General features: G+C 49.4%; 11 protein-coding genes across 11 annotated transcripts; 6 read left to right on the top strand and 5 right to left on the bottom strand.

Annotated features, from left to right (window-relative positions):
• Window positions 1-694: 694 nt before the first annotated feature.
• Window positions 695-1,798, bottom strand: CC77DRAFT_1056107 (hypothetical protein; the record flags this gene model as incomplete). Its single annotated transcript, XM_018527882.1, has 3 exons — window positions 695-1,105; window positions 1,160-1,731; window positions 1,780-1,798. 3 exons carry the CDS (start codon window positions 1,796-1,798, stop codon window positions 695-697), a joined length of 1,002 nt encoding a protein of 333 aa, XP_018391416.1.
• An 857-nt stretch (window positions 1,799-2,655) lies between these two features.
• CC77DRAFT_924757 (hypothetical protein) lies at window positions 2,656-3,268 on the bottom strand (the record flags this gene model as incomplete). The annotated part of the gene is made up of 2 exons (XM_018533818.1): window positions 2,656-2,871; window positions 2,921-3,268. The coding sequence occupies 2 exons, from the start codon at window positions 3,266-3,268 to the stop codon at window positions 2,656-2,658; spliced, it is 564 nt and encodes a 187-aa protein (XP_018391415.1).
• Window positions 3,269-4,430: 1,162 nt separating this feature from the next.
• On the top strand, window positions 4,431-6,048 carry CC77DRAFT_923657 (hypothetical protein; the record flags this gene model as incomplete). Its single annotated transcript, XM_018533749.1, has 4 exons — window positions 4,431-4,731; window positions 4,830-5,113; window positions 5,177-5,301; window positions 5,361-6,048. 4 exons carry the CDS (start codon window positions 4,431-4,433, stop codon window positions 6,046-6,048), a joined length of 1,398 nt encoding a protein of 465 aa, XP_018391414.1.
• A 425-nt stretch (window positions 6,049-6,473) lies between these two features.
• CC77DRAFT_1015330 (hypothetical protein) lies at window positions 6,474-7,163 on the bottom strand. Its single transcript, XM_018523998.1, has one exon. It carries the CDS (start codon window positions 7,001-7,003, stop codon window positions 6,773-6,775), a length of 231 nt encoding a protein of 76 aa, XP_018391413.1. The 5' UTR covers window positions 7,004-7,163; the 3' UTR covers window positions 6,474-6,772.
• A 1,003-nt stretch (window positions 7,164-8,166) lies between these two features.
• CC77DRAFT_1015329 (hypothetical protein) lies at window positions 8,167-9,004 on the bottom strand. The gene is made up of 2 exons (XM_018523997.1): window positions 8,437-9,004; window positions 8,167-8,372 (listed from the first exon to the last, which is right to left on the bottom strand). Exon 1 carries the CDS (start codon window positions 8,683-8,685, stop codon window positions 8,530-8,532), a length of 156 nt encoding a protein of 51 aa, XP_018391412.1. The 5' UTR covers window positions 8,686-9,004; the 3' UTR covers window positions 8,167-8,372; window positions 8,437-8,529.
• Window positions 9,005-9,626: 622 nt separating this feature from the next.
• On the top strand, window positions 9,627-14,291 carry CC77DRAFT_952260 (multidrug resistance protein CDR2). Its single transcript, XM_018535408.1, has 5 exons — window positions 9,627-9,991; window positions 10,048-10,155; window positions 10,250-12,207; window positions 12,264-13,499; window positions 13,553-14,291. The coding sequence occupies exons 1-5, from the start codon at window positions 9,661-9,663 to the stop codon at window positions 14,090-14,092; spliced, it is 4,173 nt and encodes a 1,390-aa protein (XP_018391411.1). The 5' UTR covers window positions 9,627-9,660; the 3' UTR covers window positions 14,093-14,291.
• A 126-nt stretch (window positions 14,292-14,417) lies between these two features.
• On the top strand, window positions 14,418-16,673 carry CC77DRAFT_978440 (hypothetical protein). The gene is made up of 3 exons (XM_018536002.1): window positions 14,418-15,086; window positions 15,138-15,957; window positions 16,007-16,673. Exons 1-3 carry the CDS (start codon window positions 14,849-14,851, stop codon window positions 16,269-16,271), a joined length of 1,323 nt encoding a protein of 440 aa, XP_018391410.1. The 5' UTR covers window positions 14,418-14,848; the 3' UTR covers window positions 16,272-16,673.
• Window positions 16,674-16,753: 80 nt separating this feature from the next.
• Window positions 16,754-18,492, bottom strand: CC77DRAFT_1089949 (DUF300-domain-containing protein; the record flags this gene model as incomplete). Its single annotated transcript, XM_018529499.1, has 6 exons — window positions 18,243-18,492; window positions 18,044-18,191; window positions 17,694-17,985; window positions 17,502-17,627; window positions 17,293-17,442; window positions 16,754-17,239 (listed from the first exon to the last, which is right to left on the bottom strand). Exons 1-6 carry the CDS (start codon window positions 18,274-18,276, stop codon window positions 16,754-16,756), a joined length of 1,236 nt encoding a protein of 411 aa, XP_018391409.1. The 5' UTR covers window positions 18,277-18,492.
• A 189-nt stretch (window positions 18,493-18,681) lies between these two features.
• Window positions 18,682-19,206, top strand: CC77DRAFT_1004018 (hypothetical protein; the record flags this gene model as incomplete). The annotated part of the gene is made up of 2 exons (XM_018523238.1): window positions 18,682-18,857; window positions 19,053-19,206. 2 exons carry the CDS (start codon window positions 18,682-18,684, stop codon window positions 19,204-19,206), a joined length of 330 nt encoding a protein of 109 aa, XP_018391408.1.
• A 656-nt stretch (window positions 19,207-19,862) lies between these two features.
• Window positions 19,863-20,932, top strand: CC77DRAFT_1015324 (hypothetical protein). The gene is made up of 2 exons (XM_018523996.1): window positions 19,863-19,903; window positions 19,983-20,932. Exon 2 carries the CDS (start codon window positions 20,065-20,067, stop codon window positions 20,689-20,691), a length of 627 nt encoding a protein of 208 aa, XP_018391407.1. The 5' UTR covers window positions 19,863-19,903; window positions 19,983-20,064; the 3' UTR covers window positions 20,692-20,932.
• A 734-nt stretch (window positions 20,933-21,666) lies between these two features.
• On the top strand, window positions 21,667-23,261 carry CC77DRAFT_17420 (Di-copper centre-containing protein). Its single transcript, XM_018530459.1, has 5 exons — window positions 21,667-21,994; window positions 22,048-22,491; window positions 22,565-22,805; window positions 22,857-22,960; window positions 23,023-23,261. Exons 1-5 carry the CDS (start codon window positions 21,810-21,812, stop codon window positions 23,210-23,212), a joined length of 1,164 nt encoding a protein of 387 aa, XP_018391406.1. The 5' UTR covers window positions 21,667-21,809; the 3' UTR covers window positions 23,213-23,261.
• The last annotated feature ends 213 nt before the right edge of the window (window positions 23,262-23,474 follow it).

Genomic DNA, 23,474 nt, shown 5'->3' with positions numbered 1-23,474 from the left:
CATTGTAGACGGATGCTTCGAGAATATCAAAAGTGGTGCAAACGGGACGGACGGAATAAGCAAGTTGATTGCTCAGCATGGTAGAGATAGGGAAGCTCCTGATTCATCCTAACTTGAAGGTCAAATCAACAACTATCTAATCACAAGCTTAGAAGACGACGTCTAGTCAGTTTGCTATTATCCTCATGCTTCGTGCCGCTATTTAAGGTCATATTTACTTGGTCTTTGTTGTAATCTTCTGACCACATCTTTGTTCTCATTCTTTACTCCCTCATGTCTGTTCAACCACCTAAAGGCTACCTCATCCTTCGGAAACTAGATCAACAAGCAGATATGGATGTACTCTACATGTTCCATGACTTGAATCTAGCATACCAATATCTAGGAGTGAACGTGGTAGGCGAGAGATACGACGTTTTGAGCAGGACTATAGATAATGGGCTACAACGGCTCCACCTTCATGATCGGTATACCTTTCGTGAGATGGATGTTTGGGTGGAGACTGTGAATATCATGGACGGGTGTTTGATGAATAATTTTGTTGGTGCAGATGGGATCAATGGCCGGGTAGAAGATTTCTGGACGCCAGTTGATCGTGAAACGTTTCAAATTAGGTTTGCAGGTTGATTGTCGTCAGCAAGTGTGACGGATATCAAGAAGAGCTTGAAGATTGATAGCAGGAATCGTGCTTAAACTATCTGACCTTGTCATAAAAGGTCTTGTCTGCTTCCAGATTGTCGTACGTGCTCTCCGTTCCTTCGAACTTGTTCCTTAAATATACGCTCCTAAATCTGCCAATACGCTCATCTTTGGCTTCGAAAACCAAGTCATCTGGATCGTGTATTTCGATCTTCTGATCTACATGAACATTTCGATCATGAGAGTGAACGTTGATGAGGCCTGGTATAGCCATTATGTGCTTCATACGCTCCTGGACTGTGGCATCGTCGGGGGAATGGAATATGAAGTAGAGTAGCTGGGTATCTGGATGGCGATAGAAGGTAAAGCTGGGCCTATCATTCGGGAGTGTCGCTGCGACATGTTCGGGGATGATGCCGTTCCTGATGTAGCTCAGTTCGAGAGTTTCGGTGGCGACGTCAACGAACTGGAATAGGTTAGCGCTCATAATGAATGTGCGTATTGAAAAGGGGTACCATACCATCTGCACGGCTGTACATGGAGTCTGTAGCTCCCTCAGTGCCTCCAGAGCTTCAGAAGAGATCTTGTTCTTCATGCGACGATCACAAAGCCGACATTTGTTCTTCCTGTATTCCACGTCTTCCAGATCACTCTTACTATGCTCAGAGCAACCACATGACTCCTTTTTATCGCATTGGATCCTTTTAGTACTCAATGAGAGAGCCTCTGCGTCTCGTTCTACCCAGGATCGAGCATCTGTGATCTCCGCAATTTCCTTGCATATAATTGAGTATGATATATACCTTGCGCCGAGTTGTTGTACGACACTGTGTCTGCGTTCGAGAAAAAGGTTTCGAAGTTCTTCCTTGGCACGGTATGGCACATATGTGATGAATGTGAGCGAGTCGCCACGGCGGAGAACGATATAGGCTGGCTTCGATGTATCGAGGTTGCTTTCAAGCTCATTCAGCTCTAGTTGAAAAGACTCATGATATTGACGTATAGGGGCATGAGCTTCGATTCTGTTGTCTACGAGATCAAGGGGAAGGGCGAAGCAGAACCTGTCCTCTATAAAGGCCCTAAAAGCCAACTCTGGGGTCATTGTTAGCAGGAATTGTTGTACGGGTTGTGATTTCTTACCAGCTGAAGTGTTGTGCATCGCTGGAATTGTGTGTTGCGTCAAGTCAGTATTGATTCGATTCAACAATAGAAGTACTGCTAGTTGAAAGGTGAGGTTGCATGGCTGCCTATTGCGGATGTCCGCCATGAGTCGCTACCAACCCGACACGCGTCTCTCATTGCGCCAGTGACTAAAACTATTCGCGGCTGGTCAAGGTGTCACGAACCAACGGATCAAGTCGATGGAGAGAGGCGCACACAAGCCCCTTGTCGAAAGGATGCCAAACGTGCGGAATTCCGCTGAGTGCGGAGCTGGTAGATCATTGCCGGCTATATTTGTTTAAGGCTTGTTTAGTAAGTGTAATATTAGTGTTTAACAGACTTCGCAACCTAGATGTTGTTGTGGGCAATGTGAAGTGGATGATAATGCAGGTGGTTGGTATCTTGGTCGCAATACCTATGATGACGTCGGTCCGCTGGTTCATGATCAAATCGCGCTAGACGCGTCGGTCGTTAACAGTCACGCCGCGTTCAACCACCGCTCCAGCTATTGCCATACTATCGCAAGGCTATCTTTGCGTGCTTTGAATACGGGACAGGGACGCGACATCCAATCTGAGTGAGATGCTGGACTATTGCATGTGCTGATCTCCTGTTAGGCCTTCCGCAAACTGGGGCACCGGAAGATGCGCCAATCGAGACTGGTTCTGGGGACACTGATTTCTCTCTCCCGGATTGAGTTTGCAATACTGCTGAACAGGGAGAGTTCAGGTGCGGTCGGAAGAACGAAAAACAAGAGTTGCATCAATGTGTCCTATCGTTACATTTTGCTTTAGAAACACCACACTATCTATATACATTCCTATGTTTCTTCTCATGCGCAACCTGTCCGACTCTTTAGCATTTCCGCCACTCTAGCTTCCAAGCAGCGTGTTTGAAATCATACGTCCCAAAGTCACCTTGGATGACTGGTCTGAAATTGACATTTAAGATACCGGGGTTTCCGTCCGTACCAGTGCACTTCGACCACTTAAGGTCCGCAGTGCTGCTTCGTACAGTGATGTAGTCTTTGATCTCAGGACCCGCGCATGTAAGACCGCCGGTAAGTACGCCCTACAGATGATCAGCATGTTATATGTCCTGCCGAAATCAACAAACTTACAGTATTCCCAGCATTCTCACTCCAGAAGACCTGCGTGTACGTATCCAGCCCACTGTTTCCCTTCAAGTTGACATCGCCGACATAATCAACCTGTCGGACAGCGACCTGCCAGCCGGAACTAGCCCCGGCCGACTCAATGTGCACAGCACAGTTGTCTGTTGAGTCGCCCTTGAGTTGCGTGAAGGAGACGCCGGCGGTGTCACTGAGAGTTGCGCTATCTGTCTTGACGGAACCCGAGTCATTAGGACATCCTGAGCCAGAGAAGACGATGCGCGTTATTGTTGGAGAAGAAGGTGGGGCGGCGAGGGCTAAGAGCGGAAGGGTGGCGAGTGAGAGTAGGGACCGCATTGGTGGCGATGGGGGTGAAGTCTAAATTGTTATACTGATGGTGCAGCGATGTTCGAAGCGCGATACGGGTCTCTAAGTCAAATGATGATGAGCTTGATGGGAGGTCATGTGTATGTACTCGATGTGTTCTTGCGACGATCGTGATTCTGTTCTCTTCTTATATGTCCTGCGCCTAGTCTAGCTTCGCTGCTGCCGTCTCAAGCTTCTTCACGAGATCTGCATCATATCTAGATCAACACGAATTCTGGCCACCGTATAGCACTCTGCCATCCCTTTACTACTAATATCCAATAGCCGTTCCGTCCACTCTCGACCGCATACTATGCATATTTACCCATATTAAGCGAGCCGCAACCCAGGCCTAATGACCCTCGTCTCCGGTATCACCAGCATCAAGGACAGCGTGTTTGATATTCGGTTGGACTATTCTGGGCTTCCCCGCAATATCGTAAAATGAGGATGGTTGGGCTTCTGGAAGGGCGAGATCTGCGGTGCATTTGGCCGGGTGGCGATCATGGTCGCGATTGACTGTATTAGGAGCCGAGAAATAGATTATATGAGCAGAGGGTTTCCTTGTGTAAAAAGGGTCTTCGTATTAGACATTTGAGGGCTGATCTTGAGGTTTGCAAGCAATGTGACGCTCGATGTTTATTTACCAAACTCACTGTGGTTTTGTAACGTGATTGGTGTGCTCAACAGGAAATCTGTTTGAAAGCTATCGAGCTATCGACGGATGATTAGGACCATGCGATGCGCTTGCATCTGGACAATGGCATGCTTGGAAACTGAGTAAGATAATTCGAAGCTTTACGAGGCGTTTCACTACTCGCATTTAGCAGGACTATTGCGCATTCGTGTCTTCGGGCCAAAATCTCTCTCATTCACCTAACGGCCTCACGCTCCTACACTGTCCAATTCCTATAGGTTCAGAATTGATAGAGGTAATCGACTTCATCATCTTCGGAATACGAACGTTGCACGAGCCAGGAAGAGTGCGCGTTGTCAGATGTTGGACAATCGGCGTGATGGGCACGGGGACACCGTCTCATCAATCCTTGTCGACGCTAACATAAGCGAGTGACCCGCGACTTCCCGCTGCGCTGGGCCCCGTCTCTCCTCCATGCCCAGAAGTCATGCTTGAACCTCGGAATCTCATCTCGATATGCGCAGGACGCTCAGAAGATCCTGCGATGCGTGTGCGAGATCCAAGTTGAGCTGCGATCTTCGCACACCTCAATGCTCACGATGTTTCAAGAAGAAAACCAACTGTGTCTATGCCAACGAGCCGCTTACCTTGTCGCCCCCCGAGACTACATACTCTCATAACGCAGATGTCGTCCAGAAAGAATCTTTCTCCTCCCCAGTACTATGGGTTGATCCCGGAAGTCAAGCTTTCGATCCGTTCGACGCCCATCCAACAACAAGACTACCTCGGGCTCGTGTGCAGCAACTGATCATGCACTGTAAGTAATGAAGTCATGCTGGCGCAGCTACCATACTCGCGCTATGAAGATGCTGCATTCAATCTTGTGCATCTTCTATCATGACTGACCAAGGCTAGTCTTGTCAAACATCGCCTTTCAGTACTATCCATTGGATCTCAAACCAACGTCCAACCCGTTCGTTGTGTCGTGGTGGCCTCTTGCATTGCAAGACCCAGCTCTCTTCCATGTCAGCCTCCAGACTGCATCCTTAGATATTGAGCTGAGAGCTCAGAAAGGCTTCGAGAACTCAGAAGTCCTCATGGCAGATTCTATCTCGTTGGTTCGGCGACGGGTCAACGACCCGCTATTGGCTTCTCAAGACGAAACTATGGATTCGGTTGTTACACTTGCAGCTATAGAGGTATGCTGGTTTTCTGGACCCAGATACTCATTGCATGTGATCGGCTGACATCTGGCAATATAGTATGGTAAAGGTAACACGACAGTCGGTAGTATGCACATTGATGGCGTTAAGGAGATGGTACGATTGCGAGGAGGAATACATCTTTTGAAGATTACAAGCCCTCTTACGGCACGCATGGTTGCTTGGTAAGTTATTCAGCTGCTTTCCCGCCCTCCGTGCATACTATACTGATCCTCACTGCTAGGGTTTCCATGATACTTAAGCAAACTCCGCAGTTCAAGGTACAGGATAATTTACACCTTGGTGACGGAATAGCACCAATACCTCAGTGGCTCGACTTACAAGCCATCTCTCGAGATCAGCTTCCATCCGGCTTTCTTAATCTCGAGCTGGATCCTTCTATCAGGGACGTATTCCTGCGACTGCACCATCTATTTCACGTAACACATGAGCACAAGCTCTCAACTACGGATCTCCATGATTTGACATGCTACATCCTACACAAGCTTTTGGCCTGGTCTCCGGACACATCACAACCTGGGAACCCAAGCTTGATTTCGACATCTCGCTGCATTCAATATGCTACAGCACTGTATATGCTCATCGTTCACGGACCAACTTACTTCTCGCACATGCATCTGCAGTCCTCCTTGGTCATGGAACTCAAAAGCAATCTCGGAAGTCTTCCACCCACATCGGCGATTTTACATGGACCTCTGGCTTTGTGGATTTTGACCGTTGGAATGGTCGCATCACAGGACGCGTTGACGTGTGCCTGGTTCACTACGAAAGCTATGCCTATTGCTCGTGACTTAGAGTTGTATTCATGGGATGGAATTTCTCAATGCATCAAAGGCGTGCTTTGGTACAAGACACAGCATGCGGAAGAACAATCTCGACGGCTATGGGAGGAGGCTTTGAGTATCATATGATAACGCTGCTAGCGAGGCCTCTGGAGTACAGTGCATAGCCGAAAATCGACACGCCCTTCTTCGCCATCTGTATACCAACTTACGGTTGCTGCACCATGGGAAAGCACACATGGCACTCCTCACGATGAACGCCAGAGTGTACGTAACGGTCAGAGCTAAGGGCGCGGAATTTCCTCGTTACATGTGGTACTCATCCCTGTTAGATCAAAAGGAGATTAGCTGTGGGCCTTACTATTCGGAGACTAAGCCCCTTTCGTCGATCGTCCTTCTACGGTAGCGATTCATTTCTGTGAGCATGTCAGATGCGGGACTTCCTCGCAGTCGGCACTTCTGTCCTTCTCCGGCTAACAGTCTAGGGAAGTGCAGCAGCTTCCACCGGCCTAAGAACATGAAGGGAGCGGTCAGTCGAGGATAATGCCATTGGTGTGAGTACATGAGCAATTGTGATTGTTTGACGCTGACTTTTAACAAGAAGCAATGAGAAGTGAGACTAGCTCAAAGCGTTATACTACATCTTGTATATAGTTCATTGGTGTTTCTTTAGCAAGCTTAACATTGGTACGGAATACACGTGCAAAGCTTGCCGCTAATCATGCCATTCAGTGTCTGTTGAAGCAAAACGCTAATCATCTAATCCGAATCAGTGTATTGATGAGATAACTGCCGTTGCAATATTGTACAATACAATAGGTCTATATACTCGCTTCCCAATCCATCACATGACTCATTGAGTGACCCGAATGTCAGAACCCCACGTGAACTTCGTTCGGAGCCGTCTCATGTAAGCACATGCATACAGAAGTAAGATTGATGATCCCATTGTGAGCATCGCTATCGTTACCGCCGTGCGTGGTACACTAGTTGCACGTTGTTCCGTGATGTTGAGCGACGGGAGATAGGCAGCTATCAAGGGGATTCTAATCGGCCGATGTCTACCGTTCCATGACGTAAGCATTCCCAAGTTTGTCTCGCATCAGCTCTCGGCATGCTCTCACAGTCGCGATCCACAAGGAAAATGTATCTTTTATGAAGTCGCACCTAGATAGCGACCGTGCTTTGTCGCAATGATGCGTAAATCCGCAAAGTAGCTCATACAATCTACTGCATGATTGTCGCCTGAATTTTGTAGCACGTAGTGTGCTTTAACCAAAGGGTGTTCCCTGTGTCCATGGCTTGACATGCCGCCCAGCGAGCGTAATTGCGCTAAGCTCGGCCATATACTTTTCGGCCACATATACTTCTCGGCCACCCAATCAAAGCAGCCACACAATACAAAGTCGCGATTTTGGTTAACAACAACGATTATATTTGCCACTCAGTATACATAGAGTTAAGAGTACGTGCTGCTGCTGCTTCTGCTGCTTTTTGAGCCTTATTCTCTAGTGAAGTGCTTGCCTGTTAAGCCTGTTGAGCTGCTGCTCAGTTAATAGCAGCCTTAATACTCTTAACGTTACTAAACCGCTAATTTAGATTAACTTAAACTCGCTTTCTTACGCGTGTAACTGTAGTACTATGTAGTTAATATTTAAGTCGTTGATTTTCAGCCTTAAGCTGAGCTGCCCTAGTATTAGCTTCTGTAATAGCCTTGCCTGCCTTGCCAAGCACAAGCCAGGTGCTTCGTGAGAGGGATTCTAACAACTCTAGCTGTTTTTGAGCCTTATATAAGGCTTGTGAGCTCCAAGGTGTAGTAAATAGTAACTCTAGGGTAGCTGACGCCTGGCTGGTAGGTGGAGGAGTAACTGGTCGGCCAGTTACTTGGGATGATAGCAGTACAAGGCCTGAGTTGTATAGGCAGAGGCCAGAAGCCCTCTAACCAGCTCGTATTACACGATCTAACAGGGCTTCTTCTCTTGCCTTGTTGTATGACACAACAAAGCGCTCCTTCTTAATAGGTGCTGCGTCATTAAGGGCAGAGAGAGCTTGGATCTTATTACGGTACCTGCTCTTGAGTACTGAGAAAGGAGCAAGATCTAGCGGCTGAAGCAGGTGTGAGGCGTGAGGCGGAAGGTATAGGAGGTGGATCTTGTTCACCTTGCAGAGCCACATGAAGTCAATCGGTATATGGGAGCTATGGCCATCGAGTACAAGTAGACGATAGCCGCTAGAGGACAGTAAAGTGTTTAGTATAAAGATACGCCGCAACCATTTATATCTAATTAAGTTTGATGTCTATCCATTCTCTAACGTTGTGTAGAGCTAATTAGGTGTACCTTGTGCGGGCAACTACGTTGATTGTAGATGTTTGCCCTTAAAGATAACTAGGCATTAAAGTTTAACGCCGACGGCTGAGATAGTCTTAATAATTAATACCTACTCACGATTCTCTGGAGATTTGATATAAGCCTTCTTCTTTGAAGAACTGGCAACCACTTAGGAGTTCGTACATACCTCTAGTGTAACTCCAGTCTTATCCATATTCTATATATCCTCATACTGTATGCCTAGCTCTATTCGAGTACGCTCAAACAGCTCAAGAAATGCTTAAATAGTCTCATAGCTAGCTGCCGTAGTCCGTGCGCTCTCGATCGTTCGGCCGACTATAGAGGCGACGCGTGGGTTGCGGGCGATGAAATGGGGTATCCATAGTTGCCCGAGAGGCTCGTAGTCGCCGTTCATGCGGAGGAGCCGGGTGGCCATTTCTCGTACGCGTGGATGGGAGGGAGGTTGTGCGCGTGAGTCCTCATCAAGTATCTAGTCTACTAGAAAGGCCTCTTGTTCTAGAGTTAATCGCTGCTGCTGTTGATGAGCTATCGCGTGTGGTTGGCGGCCCTTCATGCGCTCTTGTAGCGACGATCGGGGAACTCCGTACGCCTGCGCGGCCTGTCGCTGGCTTCTAAAAATACTAGCATTAAGATCGCGAATAGCATTATTAAAAGCAACTTCTCGGGGATCTATGTTGAGTGTGTGGCGTTGACAGTATAGAGCGCCAGATTCAGAGTAACGCGTTGTGGTGGGGTGGCCGAGAAGTATATGTGGCCGAAAAGTATATGGCCGAGCTTACTTAGGTAAGAAAGGTCTTCAAGCACATGAAAAAAGCACGCGGGTGATTACTATTCGGTACATTATTAAATCTCGCGCGACAACGGATCAGGAAATAGACACGATGTATTTACCATAAGCACGTCCGTAAGCCAAAGAATAGGCACCACAGTAATCGGACCCCCGCGAATACTGGGTAGATTTCCAATCTGTTTTAAGGCGCATAGTCGGGGCTAGATACAGGGCGGCGCGTTGATCCTCCGACTCTCGTGGCCGTACCCAACGGCCCGAATAGCGCGAAAAAGTACATTCGTCACTTCAACCTTAGCCTTACGGCCGTACTCTCCAAATACTGTCTACGCAACAAAGATATGCGGTTTGACGTCCCTCCGGCCAAGCGATTCGCAAGATGGCGCACGGAGTATTTTCAGATCTATGACAGAGATAATGTAGATAGTACAATCTGGCATTTGGCTATATGGATGGGCAGTTCTGGCCTCTCTCCAGTTTCAAGCATCAACTTTTCACTATCTCGTCTTTCATACCACCGTTTTTAGACTTTCTGTATAATAATATCAGTTCATTCTGATCAAATACCTCACATACCTCATATTGTACAATACCGAATACCCGATGCAGTCAGAAACTCCCCTTTCTGGGTCGAGTACCGAGCGTGTCGACGACGACCAAAATTCCATAACCCCCTACAAGAGTTCTCCGAACGACAGCGAAACATGGCCAATCACTCGGGAAGTCGAGATACTCAGGGAGCGTAACGAGGCAAATGGCGGAAAGCCCCGAAAGCTGGGTGTGACATGGAAGAACCTCACGGTCAAGGGCATCAGCAACGATGCCCTCTTCAACGAGAATGTACTGTCGCAACTAAATCCGTTCGGAAAGAGTGGAAAGAATGCTCCAATGAAGACTATCATTGATAATTCATATGGATGCGTGAAGCCCGGAGGTATGTCGCATCTACATTGAGAATATGGAAGGAAGAGCAGTGCTAATACATCGCAGAGATGCTCCTTGTCCTGGGTAATCCGGGAGCCGGTTGTACATCACTGCTCAATATCCTATCAAATCACCGGTTAGGTTACGCTGAGATCGAGGGCGACGTCTCCTTCGGTTCCATGTCCAGCGACGAAGCTAAGGCTTATCGTGGTCAAATAAGTACGTATTATCAAATGATGCGACACTGTGGATGCTAACCTGAACGCAGTTATGAACACGGAGGACGAGATCTTCTTCCCTACCATGTCTGTGGGCGCTACCCTTGACTTCGCGACGCGTATGAAGGTCCCCTACAACCTTCCACCTGACATCGCAACCCACGAAGAATACGCCAAGGTGTACAAAGAGTTCCTACTGAAATCTCTCGGTATTGAGCACACGCATGATACCAAGGTTGGAGACGAGTACATCCGTGGTGTGTCCGGTGGTGAGCGAAAGCGGGTTTCCATCCTGGAATGTCTTGCTACGCGCGGCAGTGTCTTTTGCTGGGACAACTCTACCAGAGGTCTCGATGCTGGAACAGCATTGGATTGGACAAAAGCTATGCGTGCCATGACCGACATACTCGGATTGACTACTATTGCAACCTTGTATCAAGCTGGCAACGGCATCTATGAGCAGTTTGACAAGGTGCTCATCCTCGATGAGGGCAAGCAGATCTACTATGGCCCGCGGGAAGAGGCTGTTCCGTTCATGCAAGATCTTGGGTTCCTCTGCGATCCAGCGGCGAACCAAGCCGACTTCCTCACCAGCGTCACAACCCCGGACGTGCGTGCCATCGCCGAAGGCTTCGAGAAGAGGTTCCCGCGGAACGGCGAAGAAGTACGAGCAGCGTACGAACAGTCATCCATCAAGGCCACAATGGTGGCGGAACTTGATTACCCCGAAAGTGACGAAGCGAAGCAGAACACGATCGACTTCAAGGAGATGGAAGCTCGGGACAAGCACAAGGGCCTTCCAAAGAACACCACAGTAACCACGAGCTTCTACTCTCAGGTCAAGACGGCAGTCACTCGGCAGTATCAGATATTGTGGGGTGATAAGCCTGTGCTCGTCGTAAAGCAAGTCTCTACTCTCATCCAAGCTCTCGTCGCTGGATCGTTGTTCTACCAAGCGCCAGACCACTCAGCTGGTCTCTTCCTCAAAGGTGGTGCATTGTTCTTCTGTCTTCTGTACCCTGCCTATATGGGACTTTCGGAGGTGACCGACTCTTTTACCGGAAGACCTGTCTTGGCTAAGCATCGATCATTCGCCATGCACTACCCTGCCGCTTTTGTCATCGCCCAGATTGCTACTGACATACCATTGATGCTGTTCCAGATGACGCACTTTGGAATCGTCATATACTTTATGGTCGGACTCGAGACTACTGCATCAGCTTTCTTCACATTCTGGATCATCATCTTCGCATCAGCCATGGCTATGACTGCGTGTTTCCGAATGATAGGTGCTGCTTTCCCGACATTCGACGCAGCGACTAAAGCTTCAGGCCTTCTCGTTTCAGGACTCTTCATGTACATGGGATACATGATCATCAAGCCAGAAATGAAGGATTGGTTCGTGTGGATCTTTTGGATCAACCCGATGTCTTATGGATTCGAAGCTTTGCTTGGTAACGAGTTCCACAACGCACAGGTACCGTGTGTGGGCCCTAATCTGGTTCCTAACGGACCAGGATATGTACCTGGTGAAGGCGGCCAGTCATGCATGGGTGTCAACGGCGCTCAACCCGGAGCGAGCACACTTACAGGAGATCAGTATCTTGCCTCTATGTCCTTCAGCCATAGCCATCTCTGGCGCAACGTCGGCATCATCTTCGCATGGTGGGTATTCTTCGTCGCAGTCACTATTGTCTTCACCTCAAGGTGGAAGGAGATGGGCGAAGGTGGACGTGGACTCCTCATTCCCAGGGAGAAGCAGAAGAAGAACAAGCATATCCAAGCTAATGATGAGGAGTCGCAAGCTGTTGAGAAGCCACAAGCCAGCTTTGAGTCTTCCAGCTCCGACGGATCACTCGCCAACCAACTCATCCGCAACACTTCTATCTTCACGTGGAAGAACCTTACTTACACCGTCAAGACCCCTTCGGGCGATCGCGTCCTCCTCGACAACGTTCAAGGTTTTGTGAAGCCAGGTACTCTCGGGGCCTTGATGGGATCGTCAGGCGTAAGTAACAATCTAGAGTCCCTCGTATGCGTCTTGATGCTAACACTTTTCTCAAGGCTGGCAAAACAACACTACTGGACGTTCTCGCCCAACGCAAGACCGACGGCACGATCCGTGGATCTATCATGGTTGATGGGCGCGACCTTCCCGTCTCATTCCAGCGATCGGCAGGTTATGTTGAACAGATGGACGTACACGAGTCGTTGTCCACAGTGCGTGAGGCCTTGGAATTCTCAGCTCTCCTCCGACAGTCTCGTGAAACACCACGAGAGGAGAAGCTTCGCTATGTTGACACCATTATCGACCTCCTACAACTCCATGACATTGAGCATACCCTAATCGGCCAACCTGGTGCTGGTCTCTCCATAGAGCAGCGTAAGCGGTTGACAATCGGCGTCGAGCTAGTTTCGAAGCCTAGCATTCTGATCTTCCTTGACGAGCCGACGTCTGGTCTGGATGGAGAAGCTGCTTTCACCACTGTGCGCTTCTTACGCAAGCTCGCAGAGGTCGGACAGGCGATCCTTGTCACGATCCATCAGCCGTCAGCTCAGCTTTTTGCGCAATTCGATACCCTCCTTTTGCTCGCAAAGGGCGGCAAGACGGTTTATTTTGGCGACATTGGTGACGATGCAAGCACAGTCAAGTCTTACTTTGCCAGCCACGGAGCGCCTTGTCCACGCGAGGCTAACCCTGCCGAACACATGATCGAGGTTGTCTCCGGTAGTCTGTCTAAAGACACTGACTGGAACAAGGTTTGGCTTGAGTCGCCCCAGCATGAGAAGATGACTGAAGAGCTCGACAACATCGTCGCGGAGGCCGCCGCTAAGCCACCAGGTACCGTCGATGATGGCCATCAATTCGCAGCTCCCATGTGGGAGCAAGTCAAGATCGTCACCCACCGCATGAACATCTCGTTGTTCCGCAATACTGAGTACGTCAACAATAAAGTGCTCATGCACATCCTGCTGGCCTTGCTGAACGGCTTCACCTTCTGGATGATTGGTGATAGTCTCCAAGACCTTCAGCTGCGACTGTTCACTGTCTTCAGTTTTATCTTTGTTGCTCCTGGTGTCATCTCCCAGCTGCAGCCGCTGTTCATCCAGCGTCGCGATGTTTACGAGACACGTGAGAAGAAGAGCAAGACATACCACTGGGCACCGTTCGTAACAGGTCTGATCGTTTCAGAACTTCCGTATCTGGTAGTATGTGCGGTCATGTACTATGTGTGCTGGTACTTCACTGCTGGCCTTCCTGGCGCCGCGAAGTACGCTGGCAGCACATTTTTCGTTGTGGTAAGCAAATCCCCTATCTTTTATCATCTGATGCGGACACTGACCAATCACAGCTTGTTTACGAGTTTCTCTACACCGGCATTGGACAGATGATCGCCGCCTACTCTCCCAACGCGGTGTTCGCCTCACTCGTCAATCCTCTTTTCGTCACAACTCTCGTGTCATTCTGCGGAGTACTCGTGCCTTACAGCCAGATCGAGCCATTCTGGAGGTACTGGCTCTACTACCTTGACCCCTTCAATTACCTGATGTCCTCTCTCCTCGTCTTCACCACCTGGTCTGCCGACGTCGACTGCAAGACAAGCGAACTCGCCATCTTCGATCCGGCTGCCAACCAGACCTGTGGCGAGTACCTCTCAGTCTATCAGCAGGGTATGGGCGTCGGTATCAACTTGCTCAACCCAGAAGCCACCGCCGATTGCCGCGTATGCCAGTACAAGACTGGAGCAGACTACCTGCGGACACTGAACCTAGCGGAGGAATACTATGGTTGGAGAAACGCTGCTATCGTCGTATTGTTCTCAGTGAGCAGTTACACACTGGTGTACTTGATGATGAAGTTGAGGACCAAGGCTACAAAGAAGGCGGCGTAAAGCTTTGGCGGGGAATGCGATGCATGGGAGCCGATACGGGGCGGCTTATAAGCCGGCGAGGCTGCGGCGGAGGTGGACGAGAATGTGATCAGAGAGATTTCGTAGCGTTACATAGTTGGCGTTCTTTAGACCTAGACTCCCTTTTTTACATATTGTAATACTACCACTGCTTCTCGACAAGCGCATAGAGTTGTCGAAATGTGAAGGTGTGAAACTGCCTGGATAAGACGAGCTGTCAAGCAGGGGGATTGATGACTAACCGCAGCTCGGAGCTAGCGTTGGAGCTCCAGCCTCCGCGGGCCCACACGTGTGCAATCTGCGATCGTCAATCTCCACACTCACCAAGTTTGCCAGGTTTCCATCGACGCCATGTGCACCTCTCAGCTCGCAATCTACCTAGTTGCCCAGAGTACGAGACACAGCTCATCATATATTCTTGGCGCCTAGTTACGCGTCCCCCAATGAAGATGCAAAAAGCATGAGAAAGATGGACTAATCCGACTGATAGCGCCGCGGCGTGGGATTGGCGTCTTCGACGTTGGCCCGCTGCACCGACGTCATGGTTCAGGAACGCGCAGATGTCGCGTGCGCGACGACGATGATGCTAAACTCCATGTCCCTAGCCTTTTGCTTAAGAACTAGCTGGAGCGTTGCATCATTCTGACCTGGAACCGAGATCGTGCCGATTTTCCGTTCCTCACCACACAATCACTGCGGAGCCTCCCCCAGCATCCTACCACTACAGTCAATGCAATCATGGGTGTGGCTGCAGGCGAACTTATTGTACCTTTCACGGGCGCTATCCAAGCTGCCTTCTCCGTCCTTCTGACCATCGCCTTCGGTGTTGTTGCAGCGCAATGCAATTTACTATCGCCCAAAGCGGCGAAGGAAGTTTCGAAGCTATGTGTGCGCATGTTTCTACCGGCGCTGTTGATCTATAAGATTGGCTCCAATCTGCATCAAGACACAGGCGTAAGATATGTGCCCGTCCTCAGTAAGTTCAATCCCACCATACAGTTGACAGAATCAAAGCTTACGCGGACAGTATGGTCAATATCATATACACTACTTTCTGTCTTCGTCGGTCGCCTCCTCACGCGCATCTTCAAGTTACCAGCCTGGGTCGCACCAGCCATCGCTTTCAACAACACAACTTCGCTTCCACTTCTTCTCATCCAGTCGCTCAAACAAACCCAAATTCTCGATGCTATCCTCATTGGTGGCGAGTCTGGCAGCCAGGCTATGGATCGTGCCGAGTCATACTTTCTGGTGAATGCCATGGTCAGCAACTCGCTGACGTTTGCTATTGGACCTGGTCTGCTAAGGCCGGGAGATGAGGATGCATCTGACGAACAAGAAGGAGAAGATGACGAAGATAACGGTCAGGCAAACGAGGACGGCGAGAGCAGTGATATGGAGCGAGGCCCTGAAGGAATCATCGACGAGGAGACTTCGCTACTCCCACAGCGCATAACCAAGCCCGTGAATCGCATTGAGAAGAAGGGGTATCTCAAAACACAAAAGTGGTACAATAATTTGTCGCCATGGCTGCAAGAGACTTTGAACATCACATGGCAGTTTGCCAATGCTCCATTGCTAGGTGCCATTGTCGGCGCAGTCATTGGGCTCACACCGGCTCTCCATAGGCTTTTCTTCAGTCCTAGCAACGAGGGCGGATACCTCAATGCTTGGCTTACGACCGCTATAAAGAACATTGGCGAGCTCTTTGCTACGACCCAGATCATCGTTGTCGGAGTAAAGCTCAGCAAGAGCATGCTGCGAATGAAGCGCGGTGAGGATAGTGGTGAAGTTCGCAAAGGAAGTTTGGCAATTGTCACCTTGATTAGGTTCATCATTTGGCCCTTGTAAGTTTCGCCGTGGCCATAGTAAGATCATCCGGCTAATTACCAATAGGATAAGCATACCCTTGATCTGGGTAGTCGCATCGAAAACAAAACTTCTCGATGCAGACCCCATGCTTTGGTTTTCGATGATGTTGATGCCTACCGGTCCTCCCGCTATGATCTTAGTAGCCCTGACCGATGTCACGGGCGCAGCTGAGTCGATGAAGATGACTGTCGCCAAGTTCCTTACCATTAGCTACGCAATAACGCCAATGATCTGCTTTGCTGTCGTCGGAGCTCTGAAAGCTACGGAAGCCGCGATCGAGCACATGTAAGCATGCTCTTCTCCAAAACCTATCGTACGTTCGGTTTCAAATTGCAATACATCAAGTCTACTTATCATCTGATTTTTCTGCTGTCGTCGTAAGCTTTGCGTAAGCCATGATCTTTGATTTCCTAGATTCGTCCGAACAAGATAGTATGGTATCGACCCTGTGGATGTGCACAGCCTTCGTATAGCGTTCACTAGATCCTTCTACCAGGGACGTGCGCATATACGGTAGATACGGTATGCTGACCTTCGATTCGGGCCGTTCTAATCTGCATGAATGAGAAATAGTGGGCACGGAAAACGAAGAAGCACAGGACGGACAAAAGTACTGATCTACGAAGACATGAGGTGTACCCACATTTCTGTCATGTCCTTTCTTTGTAGAAGGCTTACACTATGGAGTACGAAATTATTCGAATCATGTGGCTGTTTGTATAATCTTGCTGAAGCATAGAGCTGCATCTTTCTCAGTTGAGAATAAGCTGCTCAGTTGTTGTTGCGCCTTTTCATCACATCCAAGGCTTCTGCCAGGCTAGTCGTCACGAACGGTTCCACGCCCTGTTCGCTATTCGTCGCTGCATGCCGGGCCGTTGTTCGCTTTCGACGATGATCTATCACACTATGGTAAGAGTGTAGAAGTGCCCGCCAGAGGTCTTTGAAACTCAAAACGTGAATGATGGCCTTGGTCCAATGCATCTTCCTCGGCAACATGACCGAGTCTTCCTGCGGTGAAAGTTCCATCGCTTCGTCATCTCCGTTGCGACTCTCGCGGATACCATTCTCTTCTGAGTTATCGACTGCCTTGTACGTCTGAAATACGTCATACGGGTATGCATATAGATGGAGCATCGAGACCAGTGCCATTTCGAAGCACAACACAGTTTTTGGGATACCGACAGCGAGGGAAGGATATGAGATCTTGTCAGTCGGACTCATTGCGCCGCCTTTCTTCGTGAGGTGGCTGAATATGAACTGTATATGTCAGGGCCTTCTGTGCTATCAGGCTGCGCGGTCAAGTAACTCACGCTCTGTACGTAGAAGAGGAAGACCACAAGCTTGATCGCTACGAATTTCAACAATGGTCGATGAACAGCGAGCTCGAGCTTAGTTTGCTTGTAAAATTGCAAAAGGCAGATCATAGCAATGATAAGTGAGATGATCTCGATAACCTGTATCTATGTCGTAGATGTATTAGCATCGATCTAGAGATAACTCGTTCAAGTTGGCTACACACCCATATCCTAGCATGATTTGGATCGGTGGAAGTCTTGCAGTAAACGTCGAGAGCTTCGGTGATGCATTTCGTAAGAGCGCCAAAGAACTTTATGACACAAAACTGGAGGATGCAAACCCAGATGATCTGTTAAGTAGTGGGATAAAGTGTCAGAAATACTCCATACTGGGTGACCATCTGGTCAAGACTTACGCTGAAGTATTTGGAGCCATTAGGCGTATTGGTCGTCTTGCGCCGAAGCACGTATTTCCTAAACATCCGTACCGGGAGCACCCATGGCTGGGGCTCAACGATGGAGAAGAGTTGTCGCACTGAATGCAGGTCTGTATGAAGATATCTGCAGAGCAGCAGGAAGAATGAAGCGATGACGAGTGACTCGTAAAATTCGTATATAGCGCCTAGGTAGACGCTAGACTCGTAGAAAGGGATGCTCAAGGTGCAGCAAATGGTATATATCGGTACCATGAGCACGATGCGGATGATTCTATGAAGCTGTGTCAGTTTCTCCCGTATAGGGTAGGGGAGGGCAGCTTAGAACGCACAGTTTCTGCAACTTCGGCTGCGTGTAGTTTGTCAGGTGGCGATAAACTAGATATAGCGAAAGGGATATTGCGATGATCGAGCTTGCGGTAGCTATCGTGATAAGAAGCTCATGCGCCGTCATGTTCCTAAACAGTGGCTTCTCATGAACTACTTGAGATCAGTTGACAGTTGATGAATGGAGAGTTTTGGTGGGCATACCTCCTACGCCTAGAGGGTTATCGCACTTTGCCATCTTGTGTAATATGCAGTCAAGGTTGGTCGGTACTTGCAAGTGGGTGATTGCAGTCAATGGTTTGATGTAAGATGGGGAACTGTGAAGGCATTTGTTGCTCAAGTCATACGTTTCCAGCGTGCCAGAAAAGTGCTATAAAACCCCCTCGGAAGCTTTCCTGCATACACAGCCATTGTGGACTCACGCGTACTTGCTTGGCTATTGGGGCTGAAGTGCACCAAGCGAAGTGATTGCAATATCCCCGCTGCGACATAGTTCAGCTGCGCTTTTCCGTGAGATTCGGCCGAAAAGATGTTTTCGAGCCTCCACGATTTTACCCTATCAGAAGGGCTTCTGAGACCTTGTCGGAAGTACGGTCAGTGCGCAATACGGGCCGTTCCTGACATGCTCTTGGAACGCCAAGCCATGAATACCAAATTGTGCCTTGGGGTCGCGCTCTTCTGGTGCTTGGAGTGCCAAAGTTTGGCATTTGCCAAGCGATACGATCCTGGGGTTGACAACGATGTCAGCGCTACGTGCTCGGCCGAGGGCTTCTGCCTAACTGTGGGCTACACCGGGAAAGCTTGGAAGCCGGACGAATGGTCGGTATCGACTCGAATAGATAGCATCATGTCATTGTGTTATAAAGCTGCGAGGTCTCACATCAGATCAAACAAACTTACCGCTCAATGTCACTTCAACGGTGCTATCGAGGAGACTAACCGAAGAGCGATCTGATGTCGTACTTGGTTAATGTCTCTCAATAGCTCTTCTGAACGAACACTATGCGTACGCAGCTCTGATCCCATTGCATTGAGTCCCGATGAATACTTCAAACGAGACGCATTCGGTCGCTTCTCTGCATACAATCGAGCTTCGCAAGCAAGCTACATTCCATCTCTCAAAGCGAATGAAGTCCAATTCGCATTATTCCGTCTCTTGCTGGAGTAAGGATAGAAAGAAGTTCATCAAAATCTGGCTAGAGATAACCGATATACCATCTAGCCAGTGCTTTCGTCCGGCTTCGGTCTGAAAAGTGGATTACAGTGCAAGTCTGACAAGAGACAAAAGACTTGGCGCAAACATAAATTCGGATGTTTGTAACCTTACATTCAGAGCCAAATACACGTTGCATTATCGATAGGCACCTGGTCGAGGTCTTTGGACATTCAAGTCGATCAGTCTCCTTCTGGCGGCGAATGTCGCACCTTCCTATCGAGGCTAAAGGCCGTTGCGGGGTACCCTATGGATATGGTGCTAATAAAGATAGCTACCTTTGATGGTACTTCACTTCGCGAATATAAACTTCCTTTTTCTGAACAATTGCTACTGGATACCTCCTCGTTTCTTAGTGCTCTCGTCATGAAGATACTTGCTCTCCTGCTCCCCGTCGCGTCATTCACGCTTGCGCATCCGTCATCTCCAAAGCCTCTTTCATGGGAGATTACACCTACCAACAGTCAACAGCAGTTTCGCGGCCTCTCACCTGTTAACGAAAAGGTTGTCTGGATTTCAGGGACCAACGGAACTGTTCTGCGGACCACCGACTCAGGTTCGACATGGACGAACGTGTCTCCGAAATTTGCCGCGACGGAGAATGCATCCGACTTTCAGTTCCGCGATATTCAAGCCTTTTCTAGGACCACTGCTGTAACATTGTCAATCGGTGAAGGGAATCTTTCCCGCATCTATATTACGAGTGACGGCGGAAAGAATTGGAAACGCACGTTCGTCAATGAAGAGGAAACGGCCTTCTACGACTGCATGTCATTCGAGACGAGGAAAGGAAGGGAAAGTCATGGTGTCGCAATGAGCGATCCTGTCCAAGGCAAGTTCCGCTTACTGGAGACGTGGGATGGTGGTGTGCATTGGGCTATCGTTTCGAACAATACAATGCCCCCAGCACTGGAGGGCGAGTTTGGTTTCGCGGCCAGTGGGACGTGTATTGAGGCTGCGGCGGGTCGATGGTATTTGGCGACGGGAGGGGTTGACCCGGGACGTATCTTTTACACTACCTCCCCCAGCGTCAGTCACGGCTGGCAAGTCGCAAACTCATCCATCGCTGGTGGCGCAGCAGCTGGAGTGTTCTCTGTACGTTTTCGCGACACACGACACGGTATCGCAGTCGGAGGCGACTACGAACAGCCTACAGCCAGCAACAATACGGCCGCCTGGTCAAGCGATGGCGGAGCGAATTGGCACAAAGCTGACTCATTCCCGCGCGGTTATAGGTCAGGCGTCAGTTGGATACCTGGTAGGAGACAGGTAGCAGTAGCGGTCGGCACCAGCGGCTCCGACTTTACTATCGATGGAGGAAGGAATTGGGCGGGCATCGCTAACGGGACATTCGATGCTGTAGAGTGCGTTAGGAAGGACATTTGCTGGGCCAGCGGGTCCGGCGGACGCGTCGCAAGGTTGCATCTACGGGGGTTTTAAGCAACTCCCGAAGGAGAAGGGCATGCTGAGCTGGATAGGCTGATGTTGCTGTCCGCCAACTTGATCTCACCGTTGCCTGCTGTGGCGCCGATGGGCTGCATGCGGGGACGGACCCTCGCGGACTCTTTGTGTATATCGCGGCATGTGCGAGCATTGGCCGATTCTCGGAGACCAGCTTCGAATCAGGATACATGGAGTATATTACAAACGGGGCGTAGATAGCATATTGTGCCACCAAGGCGATCGGTCGTGGAGCATGCGAAGACTGATGGGGGCCGAAGTTGATCGAATCTTGGCATAGCTAAGTAGCGGGCCGGTAGTCTCTGCCGCTGCAGGTCTGAGGCGTCTTCGCGTCTTCGCACTATTGTACGATCCTTACCGCCTCCACCACATCGCCGTCTCGCTTCTTACCTTCCGATCGGAAGACTCCATCAAACAACATGTCTTATAGTGCATCCTCCAATCCACTTATCGCCGAGCACTTTTCCCTTCCCGTTGCGCGACTAGATGAATCGTGCATTTGCATCGTCTTAGCATGGTAGCATTACACTTGCATTAGACGACTTTGATCAGCATGGGACTTGCCTGCATCAAGGAAATACCCCGATTAGACTGATGGCAATAGCCTGAGATGCTACCTGGACATGCCAGAGGGCGTAAATGCAGAGAACTTTTTATTTTGCGTCCCACAGCGCAGCAACCGAGAACGCTAAGATTCCTCCGACCTCTAGGAGAGCGCGGGGACTACGAATTGGTGATTCAGTTATTGTGTTCATTGGTCAGACACTCTACACGCGGGTGGCCCTTAGGCCATTACTGCTCAGCGCACTAAGCTACTGATCTTTACAGCGGCGAGATGCCTCCGAGACATATTGAGCTAAAATTCTCGATGCACTTGATGCCTGTCAATTTACATTCCATGCCGTGGGCATTCCCAGTATTTCTTCCCTGTCCCAAGAACTGACCCGTAGACCTGGTTGTTCTTTCAACAAGCTTGTGCATAATCCTAGGCTTCGGTGTACCTTGTCAAGCAATTTATAACTGTGGAGCTATAAATCTGACGTCTTCTTCCGCGCCGCTGGGCATTGTGTTCACAACTCTCTGGTTCGCTTCTTGCAATGAGGTTAGCACTCGTCTTAGCAGGCCTGCTGGCCGTCGCCAGTGCTGCACCGAAGGCAAAGTTCATGGAGAATGACAAGCTGGCTCATCAGGGTCTAGCCAACTTGAAGGCATATGTTGCTGAACACGGCTATACAAATGCGGAAAAGTGTACCCTAGAGACTGCATATGTCAGAAAGGAATGGTATGCCAGAAGAGACATGATTCGAGAAAGCTTTGACTAACTGTTTCCTCTAGGGCGTCTCTTTCAAGGTCGGAGAAACGTGATTACATCAAAGCAGTACAATGCATTGGAAAGAAGCCCGCGAGAACCCCAGCTGCTATTGCTGCGGGGGCAAAGAGTCGATACGACGATTTAGTGGTGACACATATCCAGCAATCGCTCTCCATCCATGGAACGGCAAACTTCCTGTCATGGCATCGGTACTTCACCTGGACGTTCGAGCAGATGCTCCGTAATGAGTGTGGCTACAAAGGTTATCAACCCTACTACAACTGGGCTCACTGGTCGCACGACCCAAAAAGCGGACCATTCTTCGATGGCAGCAGATACAGTATGTCTGGTGACGGCGAGTACATTCCTGGAAGGAATTATTCTTGCTTTCCATATGAAGAACCATGTCTCATGAAGCTGCAACCCGGTACAGGAGGTGGTTGTGTCACTTCCGGTCCGTTCAAAGAGTAAGTATCTTTAGACGACTGAGTAGCGCAAAATCGCTACGCTTTCTTGCTGTATGTACTGACGGAACCGTAGTTGGAAGATCAACATGGGCCCCCTGCAAACAATGCTGAAGGTCCCTGGTGGTATACCACCAAACCCACAAGCCAACGGTCTGGGCTACAATCCGCGCTGCCTTTCTCGTGACATCAATTTACAGGCTGCAAATTCCACGAGTGATTTCGAAGTCTCTTCTCTCATCCAAATCAAAGACATTGCACGCTTCCAAACAGTGTACCAGGGAGAGTTTGCGAAGAACTTTATGGGTGTACACACTGTAGGTTTACCCAGCAATACTTGTCACGCGTGGATACTAACCTATATACAGGGCGGACATTACACTATCGGAGGAGATGCCGGCTCAGACTTCTACAACTCACCCGCCGATCCAGCATTCTTTCCTCATCATGGCATGATCGATAGGGTATGGTGGTGAGTTGATGTCCGTAGAACCCAGCTTTGATACATGTGCTGACCGATATCCCATCATCTAGGACGTGGCAAAACCAAGATATTGTAAATAGACAATATGCCATCAGCGGAGGCACGATCATCGGAAATCAAGGACCTAACGGCACGCTCAACGATACGATCACAATGGGAGAATATGTTGGGGCGCCAAATATCACTATCGGGGATGCGTTGAATACTCTCGCTGGGCCATTTTGCTACATATACGCATAGGGTGTGCAGCTGTCTTGCGGTCGGACTGCAGTAGCTAGTCGCATGCGGGTATTCTGATACAAGGCATGGTGGTTCAAAGATGTGATATGATGTTCGATTAAGCACAAACATTCACACGCGTATCAGTCTTGTACAGGGTCTTACTACTACGAGGCATCATCCAGACACAATTGAAATTCGTCACTTCTCTATTTCGTCAGCCAACGCCTCTGTAGCATGAAATATGTGAAGACTCGTGGCAAAACATTAGCATTTGGGGGAG

This window comes from Alternaria alternata (assembly GCF_001642055.1).
Source record: "Alternaria alternata strain SRC1lrK2f unplaced genomic scaffold CC77scaffold_1, whole genome shotgun sequence".
NCBI classification, from domain to species: Eukaryota; Fungi; Ascomycota; class Dothideomycetes; order Pleosporales; family Pleosporaceae; genus Alternaria; species Alternaria alternata.
The sequence above is the reverse complement of the archived record's forward strand: the minus strand, read 5'-3'. Positions and strand labels throughout refer to the sequence as shown.